Raw genomic sequence first — 13,645 nt, forward strand, 5'->3', positions numbered from 1 at the left:
TTGTTTTACCTACTAGACAGCTCAGCTGGCTCTTGTATTAGTCTATTTGAAATAAGTGCTGGGTTGCAACATGTAGAAGTTGAAAAGAAGTCCATGTGGTGCAAACAGCATTATGTTCTACTCTGCCACACCACCACTAGGACCTGAGGGAATAATAAGTGGAAAACGCTACTTTGCTTTCCTCAGTTAAGGGAAAAAGAACAATTTCTCTTCCGTTTTTAGGGCAAGCCACTTGGTGTAAAGCTTGATTAAATGGTGAACACTTCACTTGGATGTTTATGGTTTTTTTTCCCCCCCTACATGAAGGTCAGTACTTTGGATGCTTCCCCTCTTTTCCTACAACAGTAGTCTCAAACTGCAATTTTCTATGTATGGTTTTTAAATATAATTGTAGCTGCTTCAGAGCTTGTTGATTTGCAGTCCAGCAAGGAACAGTAAGGTTTACCCTGAGATGCTATGGCAAAACCGAGCCCTCCCCTGTTCTGCAATCAGTTGTTGAATAGAGTGGGGAGAACCAACTGCTCACTGCCAGAGGCAGGGTTAGTGCAGCAGGGACACCCCAAGTGCCAAGCTGATGGATTCCCCCATCAGCCAGGAAAGGCAGATCTTAACCTCCAGGGAGGGGTGGGCTGTGCACCCAGAGTGGGGCAGTTTCCACCTGGATCCAGCTCACTGTAGAGCCCTCCCACTTGTCCCAGCTGACTCCCTCCAAGCCAAGGTCCATGACGTGTGGCTTGAGTTGTGCAGGCCAGGTCCCCCACTGCTCACCAGAGCCACGCACAACGAGAGTATGAGTGGGCCTGTTCTCCACAACCTGACAAAACCAGGTCATGTGTTTCCAGAGGAGGGCAAATAGGGCAAGCAGATGTACAAAACTACCCTGGAAAAGCTGGATCATCATTAAAGTAACTCGAAACACCAGAAATGCTTAACACACTACAGTGCTATTGCAGAAAGACTCTTACAGTAAGTGCTATCCACAAAAATAAGGGTTCTAGACATGCTTGAATGTTGCAGGGTTCAAACTCAGTGTGTAGGTGTCGTCTCAAAATGAAAACATATGAAATCACACTTTTAGAACACAGCCACCCTCCCACAGGGCATGACCCAATCTCAACCAGCAAGGCTAGAGACTTCCTATAAAAGCAGTGTGCAGCTGAGACAAGGTATGTTTGTCTCTGCGTAAGTGTATTTCACTATTTTTAAAGCATGACTACTTCAAAAACATCCAGGGCAGAAGAGATGTTGTATTTTTCACAGACAAAGTCTAGTTACAGATCTCTGGGAACTTGTAAATTATATTTAGAATACAGAATTTCAAATTGGTGCAAAATGTACAGTCAAACACAAAACACATATTGCAAAATATATACAGAATTGTTCTAAGAACAGAACCCAAGGACAAACAGATGTTTAAATATAAGAGAAAAGTCCACCTTTTATAAATTACTTTTTCAAAAACCAATTATTACACCAGGTATGTTATTTGTAGACGAGTTACCACAATATAGTGACATGTCTCATTTGCAAGGCAGGCATTGAGAAACAAGCTACATCACTCAAAGCCAGTTTCTGAGACCAATCCACAAGTAAACATGTGTGATAATGCATTACTGGTTTGAGGCACACAATGTGTTTTCAACCACTTTAATGTTTATGCTTAGGCGCTTTTTATTCTGAGAATTAGGCAGGTGCACAAAGAATAAGCACTAGACACTAACTTGTCATCTTACATTAGTTTATTGGGCCAAGATGATTTATTACCAATGTATTAGAACATTCACAAGAAATGCTATGAGACACCTTAAGAGTATCCTGATAATAAAACAACATTCATACAACTGCATGAATTTGGATAATTTAAATAGTCAGAGGTGAAAAACAGTTATTTAAGCAATAGTGAAGCCACAGTTTGAATTAAGATGTCATAGGTTGTTCATAAGTAGGAAGGACACTGAAATCTATAGCAAACTCTGATGCTTTGCATTCAAAGCAGAGATGTTCTCTTCCAATAATCAGAACTTGCAGCTTCAAGGTATTGATTGCTACTAGCTATACAATTGCTAATTAAACTATCACAAGGATAACTTGCTTTGGGCATGTTTGGAATGCTGGAGTTGTACAGCTATTGCTATGCTACAGATCCCCGAATTGTGCTTTAAAATAGCAGTGAAGGCTTTATATGCACCTAAAATTACACGATAAATACTCAGTAATTCTTCAAGCACCTCTTGCTACTCGATTTGGCAAGACCAGCAGCACTAGGAAATGGGTGCCATGGTGAGCCAAACTGCTAGCAGTTTGACTCAGGCACTCCTGGTTTGTGCCTGCCTGCCTGCCTTCAGAAAGCAAAAGGGCTAATGTGGAACACTGTGTGACAGTGAGAGAGGAGGACTGTAAGTGCCAGTCACCAGACGTGTACCTTCCTGCAGTCAAGCACAAGGGCAGGCTCTCTGCTCTTCAACCTGATCCATTTGGGGAGAAGTTCTGCCTTGTAGAGCTGATGTTTATATTAGGAGTTGCTGCCAGAGGCATAGCAGGTGATACACACAATATAAATGAAACCACACCTTCTGAAATCAAGTTGTCCCCTAAATAACACACTTGAGCAGTGCACAGTGACACGCTAAGTGGGTGTGCTGCTAGGAGAGCTCTGAGGGGTAACTACACCACTAACAGTGCCCTATTAAAAAATTATTTGCTTTAGGATAGGTCTTTAATATCTACACACATTTATTTCAAGACTTCAGACCAACTTTTACAAGAACACTGATCTGCTTATAAAACATTCTCATAAATTATCTTCACCAAAAAAAAAGTCACTTTTTCAGAAAACATGTTCAGTACAACATTATCAGTAGAAATTCAGTCCTGTGAGTCCATGGCAGAAAAGTCATAATCTGCACTTAAATCTCTCCAAAGTGACATATGGTAAGCAGAAACAATGCTTCCAAAACACACAGAGTGCACTGTTTCAGTGAACACGTATGCATTTACAATCAATAGTCACTGTCCTGTAAACATTGAAACTGCTGCTCTAACTGCAGGTTAAGATCAGTAATTTGCATTCATTTCACTGCACTCCACACATAAAAAAGCTACATTGTTAAAAAAAAAAAATCCCCAAAAACATTAAATAGCAAAAGGAATGAAGACTTTGAGCTGGATCTCTCCTGCAACTAAATGTCAAATCAGTAAATATTGACATTATAAATTAAACTTGAACGTTACTTAAAACCTAAAACTTAGAATAGCAGCCAATTTGCTCAAAAGCATACATGAACTTTCAGTCAGCTGTAAATACATACTGTGATGGGAGGAAGAAGCCATCTCTCATTCCCAAACAGGCTTTCAAGAAGAACACAGTATTAGATATGGATGGGGATCAGGAACACTGCAGTCAGAGAAACTCCTTAACAATTGCATTCTACAAACTTGTTTTCTTTGCTACCTGAAAGTGCATCTTTGTATCTGTAGAATCATCCCCATATTTATACAAAAAGTACAAACATTGTGATTTTGTCACAGCCTAAGCCTATCTAACGTGTAGTTTCTAGTAAGTGCAAAAAGTGTAATGAAGTTATATGTGCACTGTGCATATATAAGATCAAAGCCTGAAAATGAGGCAACTTAATCACCATGAATTCAAGGTAGTTCAGTAGTTGCTGAGCCTTTACTGCACAGCTGTTAAATGGCTAAAGTAGAAGCTGAAGCAGAAATTAAAAATAGTCTAAGCCCATTAACAAAGCAGTGTTTTAGAGCAGGAACTCCATTCCCCCACTCACCATGCACATTTACCATCACGGGCTCATGCCTTTAGTACCAGTTTCTGTACAGAGCTAGGCCTGAAGGGCAAGAGGGCAGCCTAGCAGAAGATGTACAGTTACACTGAAGGTTGTGAGGAAGAGGTATGGGGTGCAGAATGAAAGAGTATCTACTGCCAGATCTCTCAAGGGCACAACTCCAATGCACCCCCATTATCACGAAGTGCTGGAATATGGACCAGAGGCTATGCAGCACAGAGCATACCCGCTCAGCACATTATCAAATACATATGCAGCTAAATCTGCCGTGTCTTCAACATAAGCCCTTTTAAGTGTCACAACAGCTCCACTTGCCTTCTCCTCCCACAAAATGAGGCTTCATTTGATAATGAGAGGTTTATATGTCAAGAGACTGCTACAGAGTCACATGCACACATAAATACTTAGCAATTCGAAAAATACTTAGCAATTCGAAACAGCTGGTATTCAAAACAAGTGCGTTATTTGCTCTTTAAAGAAACGAAATCTGTACAATACTTGTAAGAGGGTAACCGTGAAGATTAACAAACAATTGTCTAGAACAGTTCAATTAGTTTTGTTCCTTAGTTAAGTCTTGCAGTGGACTATGCTCAGCTTTTTCTATATTTTAAAATGCTACGATAGCCATTGCCATTGATTTTAAACACACAAAGACTTGATTAAAATCTAGAAAGAGCAAGAGGAGCTCAAACTGTACATGCACAGAGACTGTACTCTAAACACAGCTGTGTTTTTCACTGTATTGCCATCACGTGTCTTGTTGGAAAGCACAAGTCCTGCCTCCTGTCCAAAACTGGTGAGAGAAAGATCCAGAAGTGAGTGCTATCAGAATGCTCTAACGGAGCAAAAGCTGTACAATTAGGCACTGTGGAAGGAAATACAATAAGGCGTATTTTCAAAGGGTGTGTGCACATGTATGTATATGCATGTATGTACACGCACATATATACACATACATAAATAGTTTTTGGCAAAATGACAGTTTCATTTAAAAATCAATGCAGTGAAAACACCAGCAATTTAAATTATACAAATCAAGTGTAAAAGCCACGGGGAAAAAAGCAGCAAATATTCTAAGTAGCACCTGTATCTCAGGGATGAGCTTTTGAATTTCAGTTCTCCCAGTTCAAGGCAGAGGTTTGTTTACCCATCAGAACAGATTTTAACCAACTGACCACCTTCTCTCCTATGCAATATTGGGCTATTTCAAAGGAACCATGATTTTCAGGACCCTTCTCTCCCCAGCACTGGCAAAGCTTAAGTAGGACACTAGTAAAAGGTCAGGAGAGGGTATCTCAGCAGGAGGGATGCTAGTTGTGCTATCCGTGCCTGCCGTGATTTATAGGCAAGGACAATGGAGAGAGAATGAAGGAGTGTGTACTCAGGATAGCAATGAGCCTGTCTACAGTTACAGCTCCTGGTCCTGTGTCCCTCACATTCATTAACACCTGTTTAAACTAAACTGAGCCTCTTCCCCACCACCATTGCTACTGCGTTATTTAAAGTACTTGGCCTGTGACCACTAGGTTCTCATACAATGTTACTCTAAGAGTGAGTATGGAGACTCATCTATCTGCCCACTGTCGTGAAAATTATACTGCATTGTTTTGTTCAATGTAAAGACCGAGTCTAAATGTTTTGTATTAACTGCAGAGTTATCTCCCTCTTTCATTCAAGTCTTACATACTATGCAAGACAATACTAGGCCTTCTCAGACACTGTGTGTGATGAAAATGTAAAAAAGAAAAAAAAAAGAAGAAGAAAAAAAAATATTCTTGATACACTGGCCTTTACAGAACCTGAAAATGGAACATCTTAATAGAGGGGCTAAAGAGTGAGTTTCTCTTTTTAAAAGTTCTACAAGGGGTTTCCTATCTCAACTGCCCAGGAATCTATTTTGGCATCAAAACACAATAAACATCACTTTACAGTGCATAAAAATCTTAGAGGCCAAGTGCCTTTTTCTTAAGATACATTTTCATTCCAGTGTGGCACTCATCTACTCAAACAATATGGCAGTTGCTTTCTGGAAAAAAAAAAAAAAGAAAGAAAGAAAAACGTAACTCAGAGACTTCTTGTCCTGTAGGAGTCGGGTTACAGGAAGGATGCTGGATGAGGCATCCTGGGAAATAAAGTCCTGAAGTACTCCCACACATGGGCAGTGAGAAACCCATGGTGATGGGTCAAGGGAGTCACGTGTTACTTTGAAACCACATATATAAGGTGTTGTTTCATTTGAATAAAGCGGATTTGGCTCAGAACCCCCAACCAAGCTAGCCGGGTCCATGTAATTCATTTACGTATTATATTAATATGCCACGTTGTCCTCCACCAGGACCTCCTCTGCAAGTTGCAAAAAGAATACATTCATACTTCAGTGTCACATTGCTTCCATGATGCTACCCCGAGACAGGCTTGTACAGAGTTCCAGGGATGGAAAATCTCCTGGGGAGGACATGCCACACTAAGGGGACCTCTGATTAAAATACTGTGATCTGCGAGTTTCATGTTATTTCAGAAAACAGATACTGAGCAAAAGGGAGAGACAGTCAGGTCCTTAACAAGCCAAAAACTTGAAACACTGTCAGGCACATGCTGAAGGGTTATATATGTCTGGAAAATAATAAGACAGGTTTATTTACTTGGGTTGCAGAAGACAGCACCAGCAATCTTAAAATTTATGCACATTTTCTGTAACAAAAAGTCAAGTTTTCCTTTCTGTTACTGTCAGCAACTGAAAAGTAAGACCATGCATTCTTTCTGCTGCCCCAAGGATACAAAGCATTTTCTCTGTCTTTCTGGACAATTATGAAGCAGCATTCTATTTCAGATTTCCTCTCTAATTTGTGAGATTCATCCAGGGAGTGCATACCCTCAAATACAACACTTCATTCCTCCTACTTGTATTGCTGGTACCAGGATGCCAGAAGAGCTCCAGCTGATCCTTCATGCCCAGGGTCTGAAGCAGACAACCCTGTGTTTAATGATCAGGAAGACAAGGATTTTAGCTCTGTACTATCCAAACTATCTCCTTCATAGCACGAATCCAGTTTGCATGTCAGATAAAAGTTAAGTTGTAGCCCACACTGTGGTACCTGAAGAACATCCCTGAAATTAAATTAAGAATTTAAACAATTAAGAAGAGGTTTCACTGAAAACAGGAGTCAGTCCTCCAATTGCATCTCTACCAGAACATAAGAACAGACAGAATCACTAGATAGGAAGGAGAGGCTGCAGGCACCTGCCATTTTTCCATGGCTGTTTTGTCTCTATAGTTTTAGCTGTATCATTCTGTTGCTATAGATGACTCTCTTGTAGCACCCACATTCACACCTTTGTCTGCACCACGACTGGAAAGTAGAAAGCACAGATGTTGCTAAAGTTGGCCAAGTGCTTAGAGTACAGACTCATCAACAAGACCCCGTAAGAACTGCCTCAGCACGTAACTGGCTCCATCACAAAATGGCTTTTGCATATTTAAAAGTTAAATTTAAGTCCCCTGAAGCAGCGGGTGATGTTTTTTAGACACACTGGCAGGAGGAATGCTCCTAAAGCTGACACTTAAATGATGAATTCATGCCACCCATAGCTGAATTAGTTATTACTGTGCAACAGAGGACAAGTAAGCCCACTGTCTAGCTGAGTGGGCTCTAGGCAACATGGCTTAAGTAGCTCCAAGCAGCAGATACAAGTGGCAAAATAATGCAGGCCCCACCCCCTGCCCACAAGTGGCTCACAGGGCCCCTTGAGTATGATGATGACCCAAGGTGAAAGGTTCAGTCCCTGGAGAACGAAGGTGAGATGAGCCCAGCAGAGATGTGAGAGAAGAACAACATGACCACAAGCCATGGACAGCAGATACATGTGCATGGCAGGACCAGCACAGCTGCTCCAGTGCCAGTCTCTAGCACAAAGCTGTAAAAGGAGTACCAGATCTCCACACCTTCAGCAGATGAATAAACGCAGAGCATCTGAAGAGCACACCCTCATCCAAGTGAAAAAAGACAGCCACTGCGTCCCTGGGCCCACACCTGATAACAACACCAGCAACACCATCGAGGACTTGAGAAGCTGTATCAGGGGTTAATTACGCTGATACTTTTGGTCCATGTTTGGCCCAGCCACCTGTAAAAGTTTTGTTCTTTCCCTGCCAAGATATGAGAAAACAAGCACTGATAAAACGGAAACTTCGTCCTTGGAGACAGTTTTTGTATAAACTATATTTAATTGCTATTTTATGATTGGCTGATCGTCCTCCAAGGTTGCTCGAAGGAGAAACCGAAGACTACAGGTATGAAGTAAACCTCTAGACTCATTAGGAAGAGATCCCCCGGGTGCAGTGCGCAGGCGCGGGGAAAGCCATGCATGCGCAGAAGAGATATCACTTGCATCACGAGGGGTGGGACTGGGGGCCTCTGGCTGGGCAGTGCTGGCCACACCTGCCTAGGCTGAAGTCACTCAGTTAATTGTATAAAAGCAGAAAGCTCTTTCTTGGAGGGCAGCAAGCTTCACATCAAGGATAATGTTGCCTTTTGGCGGGGACGCCTGCCAATTTGTGAACTTACTGACTCTCCAAGGATGCAGATTCTGCAATGGGTAATTACAGGCACGCTAGGTCGGCAAGATAACTTTATGGGCAACAGCTAGGTGACGGGGGAGGTTGTGTTGGGGGCTTATTTCTCTCCTCCTTCTTCACTTTTGGGTTTGTTTGTTTTGTTGGCCACCTCTTGGTAATAAATATCAGTTTTGTTGAGCTTTCAATGGTGTCATGGTTTCAGATTTCAGTATGCTCTGAACCCTCCCTAATAATGAAGCCCAAACAGGTAAGTGAATTTTCATGATGGCTCTTTCATTCCCAGTTATTTGAAGCCTACAGCATGTTCCATGCACACTACAGGCTTCAACACTGCCCAAGGCTCCTCAGAGAAGCTATGCTGTACTTCATCTCTAACAGATGACTGTTCTAATTCACTTAACACTAAGTGGTACTTCTTTTACACTAATTAGTGATGATTCTTTTAGTCTCTGAGCTTGCTGTTATATAATAGTCCAACTGTGACAAATTCATGAAAAAGAAACAGCACAATTAAAGACAAGAAGAAAACTCTGGTGTCAAAGATAATGGTTTCAGTGACAGAAAAAAATTGGTATACCATAATACTGTCTTGGGTATTCTTATTTCTTTTTTACGTTAGCATTGTAGCTGCTGAAATTCAAATGCCTTCTAAAACAGGCTTTGGCTGACTAATGAGAAACTAAGTTGCAGCTGAAAAATTGTTCTACAGGTTGTTTCCCCTTCATTCATACTGCCCAAGTACTGTTGAAGTAAACTCTCTGAAATATTTTGACTCAACTGTTCCAGTACTTTCTCTCTTTCCAGTGCACTGGGCTCCTGTTATAGAAATAATCTCTCCTGTGTTTTGTGTTTTTCTCTTTACGGTAGTACTGTTTCAGCTGTGCTATTTGGACTGATCCAAGTTCTCAGCAGCTCATGTCTTTGCCTTCTTTTGGTTAGGACGCTATTGCAAACATTAATTTAAAGGAACACATTTTCAATTATGGAACAACTCACCAAAATTTATCTATGGAATGATTTTAAGAAGGAGCTAGAAGGAGGGGAGGAGTCTTTGTGAAGGCAGATGCAGAAATCTCAGCCTCCTGGAATCTCTGTTTGGCTGGAAAATGGAAATGGCTTATTGAAAAGCAACCCAAAGTAAACATTTCAGATGAGACAAGTGTTACATGATATTTGTGACAATGAGGCACTATCTTTGAAAGACAAAGTAGAACCCAGTACTGTCAAAATGTAATGAAAGGCACGCTCGTAGGCAACACTCTTCAGGAGTTGTCTGCACTTGGTTTTACTGAACCAGCTTGGTATCTACAGTAGGTGTGCTGCATCACTTCTGAACACAGGTCTCCACTTAGCGTCCTCCTTCAGAGACTGACATGCTATCCACTTTCATCTCTCTCAGGCTTCCAGTTTTTTTCTGTTTCTGCTTGGATTTTTTCAACATATGGACCTAAAATTGAAAATTTTAAAAGAAAGTGAGTGAGTATTAAAAGACCTGTAGTAAACAATAAGCTGATCTAAGGCAACTAACTAATAACCAAATAAAATGCTGGAACTGCCACAGAAAAACATGTAAATACACAACTATCTGACGCATCTATCCTTATAAAGCTACAGGATTAACTGGTTTTTTTACATAAACATATACACACATGTTATATGTATGCATATAGATGTATATGTATGTATGTGCATATATATATATTCCTGTACACTCATATACATACACATATATACAGATAACAGTACTAGTCACTAACTTGATAGAAAGATAAGAAATGTTTCTCACTGAAGGGCAAGTTAGGTTTGTTCTCCCTCTTTCTTTGGATTTCCCCCCCTTCTTCTCAGGAAAAGAATAAAGTTTAACATATTCTGAAACTTTGAGATATGACCCTCTCTTTCAGCCATTTTCCTTCTGCAAGGACCATTGTCCTGGTAGCTCTTCCAGGAGAGCTACAATTCTCTGAGACTGTCAAGACTGTCTGTAGCAACACATTTCTGCAAGTTGAAAAGGCATTCTTAAAGTAGCAGGCAAATGTGTAGACTGGTGTGCACCACAGTCAACTACCGCAAAATGTTTATTTCACAACTTCGAAGTCAATAGAGAAGCTAAATTCTTAGGCAGCTGATACTGTCTTCCTTTTACATACACATTGAGATATCAAGGAAAAACAGACACTGATTACTGCAGAGTTTCTTTTTTGCAGACCCTGCTCATCCATCACTCATTTTTCTCCTTTGCTACTCTGTGACAAACCTTCCCTTCTCCAGCAAACTGATGCCTACTTTGCACACTGCAATAGTATCATGGTCCTTATAGCTGTGACCTGCTTCAAGGCAAGCAACACTGCCTGGAAATCAGAATACAGAGGAAAAAATTAAGTCACTAGGCTGAAGCTCAGGGACTATTTTTTTAAACACAAGCCTCATCTCAGCCGCTGGAGAGACCCCTCAAAATACATTCTGTAGGAACTGCTGTGTATTTATCCAACAGTTAACCACATGTGCTGACTAGCTCCTTTAAGGTTGAGCACCAGAACACAACAGACAAGCAAGATAATATGATAACATCCAGTAGAGGAACAAAGTCATCTTGCTAAGAGAGACCTACAGCCAGTACCTTTGGTCCTGCAGCAGAAATTATAATCTGGCCAGGGGCCTGAATCCAGGGCTCTCCATCAACTTGAACTGGAATTGGCTTAAGGAGTGTTACACGAAAATATGAGCCTTGGGCTATGCGGATTCCTGATCGAAAACCACCTTGGACTTGACCCTGTTAGGAAGTAAAAGCCAGGATATCTATGACCCCAATTAACAAGAAGCACAAATACTAGCTGTGATTAAACTGGGTGGATAGTATCTTATTCTCACCTGACATTCTAAGTTTCAAGTAAAAGAACTTCTTAGGCAAAATCTGCACAGGATGCCTTTAGTGCCCTAGCATTAATTATTTCAGTTAGTGCAGAACTTGGACACCCCTGCAGGCTGCTGGAGGCAAAACAACTTCCACAGCGAAGTTGTTTGTACTCCAAAGCAACAGGTACACTCCTTGCTGCTTCTGCTTTCATGGAAGATTTAAGGATCTCTACCAAAATACTTCTTCAGTGTCTTTTAAAAGATCTAAATTAAAAAATGGTAAAGTTGGCCAACACCAAAGATGGAGCTGCACAAAATTTTAAGCACTCACCTTTCAGTTTTTGGTTGTTTTATAGATTAGTTATCTCTAGTTACCTGACCGCATATACTTTTTCAGCAGCAGATTTCTTTAAATAGTGAAAAAAATACGAATAAAAGACAAAAATAACCTGCTGTTCTACAGGACTGTGTTACCAGTAGCAGGCCACTGTATGGCCTGCTACGTAATATGTCATACCTCAAAGAATTAAAGTTCCATAAGTTGAGTCATAATATTCTTTGCAGAATGGCATACCATCTGCTTCACGTAGCGTTCAGATGAAGAGCAGCTAGCACCAGATTCTCAGCAACAGGGGCTGGAAACCCTGTGGCAGAAAATTATAAAGCCACCTGTCTAGAAGGAATCTCCACCCTGATTGCGATGAGGTACAACAAGATTTTTTTGCAAATACCCTAGGTGAAGAGTGCATGTTTTTGTAGTATTAGAGTGAGATCTTGTTTTCATCCCATGAACTGTTTGGTTCTGACACTATGTAACGAGAAAGCAAGTGCATTCTACAATACATACATATATGTGCATTTAATATATATGCATGCATGTAAGTTTCTGGACTTGGTTCAAAGTCTAGTCGAGTTATGAAGCATTGCCCCACCTGCTTTTAACAAGTTCTTCACACTCCTATTACTTCTTATCCAGCCTTAACGAAGAGGCATCATTTTTAGGACTACGCACTTGCAACGCACTGTTTGTTACAGAAATGAGCCTGTCTGAAAGAATGTGTGCTTCTTCTGTGCTTACTGGGATGCCAACTTACCATGTGAACGACGCCAGTCACACCAACAACTTCCAGCAGGCCGTCATCGATGCGCGGCTTCTCGAAGCGATTATCGCTGTCAGAGCCCCAGAGATCGGCTCCAGAGCCCCAGCTGTGAGGAGAACACACCACAGTCACCACCCACCCCTGCCTCAGGGCACCCTCCCTGGCACCCTGCTGGGGTGGCTGGTTTGACAGGCTTCCAAAGCCAGACACTCTGCTCAACCCTCATCAGCTGGAGGGATTGCAGTTCCTGCGTTGTGAAAACAGTAACTGTTTTTCCTAAAATCTGGAAGAATTCTGATAAGATCTTCTGGTGGTAAAAGAAGGAGTGAAGTAAATAGTTTCCACTGGAAAGAAAAAAAATGTAAGTAAGAAGAAAGTCATTCTGAATAGTTTTAGTTTGCTGGGAAATACAGGTTACAGCTTCACTAACCCTTACCTTTCAAGACTTAAGAACTTAACATAGCCCTTACTGGTCTTTTCAATATTCACAGAAGCTACTGAACAGAAACTAAAGCTACTGAACAGAAACAAGTACTAAGTTTTTATTCTTGTACCTGGCCAAACTCACTTGCAGTTATTAGCAGGTATTCATGCACTTCAATCCTCTGACATGCCTCTGACAATTAAACACCATGTTCCTTTCCGTGCAATACTGACCCTCCTCACTCAAATCACTCGCTTATTGTTTTTGTGCACGGACTGCTCGTCACTAATCGTGATTTTTTTTCTTCCACACAGTTCTCATGTGCAATGTATATTTGTGTACGTGTATGTGCACAGGTGTGTATACACGTAAAAATACGTATTTGAATAAAAAGTTGAAACATTTTCAGACTAAAATGCAAAGAGATACGGGTTGCTTAAGATAAGAGGGTACTCGAAAAATAATAGTATGGCAGCACTAATTACCTGCTGGTTTAGTGCAAACAAAAAACCTTCCTCTACCAACAGTACATCTAAGGAAGCCAGAATTCTGCAGACATGGCTTCCTTTCTTCCATGGCAGTAAGTCTAGCTCCCTGCAGGTGTCCCACAGCCCCGCAAAAGGTAGCTGAACTGAGGGTTTTCAACAGCTACCCAGGCAGCATCACAGACTCCATGTATATTGACCAGCTGCCTGTATGACCTGGGCAGTGTTTGACAGTTGAATTCTGTCTGGCCTTCGCTGTGAAACCCAGTCAACTATCTGAACAGTGGAGGAACAGGGGAAGATGACAGTGGACAGAAGTCATGGGCCTAGAGCCATGTCTAAAAAGCTATGTTTTGCTAGGAAACTGTGCCAAAAGAATTCTGAAGACCTTTGGTGGGGAAATT

At 41.2% G+C, this 13,645-nt stretch overlaps 1 protein-coding gene across 1 annotated transcript in view; it reads right to left on the bottom strand.

Annotated features, from left to right (window-relative positions):
• Window positions 1–1,229: 1,229 nt before the first annotated feature.
• DGKQ (diacylglycerol kinase theta) overlaps window positions 1,230–13,645 on the bottom strand; it is a 93,989-nt gene continuing 81,573 nt past the window's right edge. The window contains exons 21-23 of the mRNA XM_017833746.1: window positions 12,327–12,438; window positions 10,997–11,149; window positions 1,230–9,826 (exon numbers count right to left, since the gene is read on the bottom strand). Of these exons, the coding sequence (XP_017689235.1) occupies window positions 9,728–9,826; window positions 10,997–11,149; window positions 12,327–12,438 (364 nt within the window). The 3' untranslated portion in view covers window positions 1,230–9,727. The remainder of the gene's footprint in view (window positions 9,827–10,996; window positions 11,150–12,326; window positions 12,439–13,645) is intronic.

This window comes from Lepidothrix coronata, unplaced genomic scaffold, assembly GCF_001604755.1.
Source record: "Lepidothrix coronata isolate B3197 unplaced genomic scaffold, Lepidothrix_coronata-1.0 Scaffold220, whole genome shotgun sequence".
Lineage (NCBI taxonomy): Eukaryota > Metazoa > Chordata > Aves > Passeriformes > Pipridae > Lepidothrix > Lepidothrix coronata.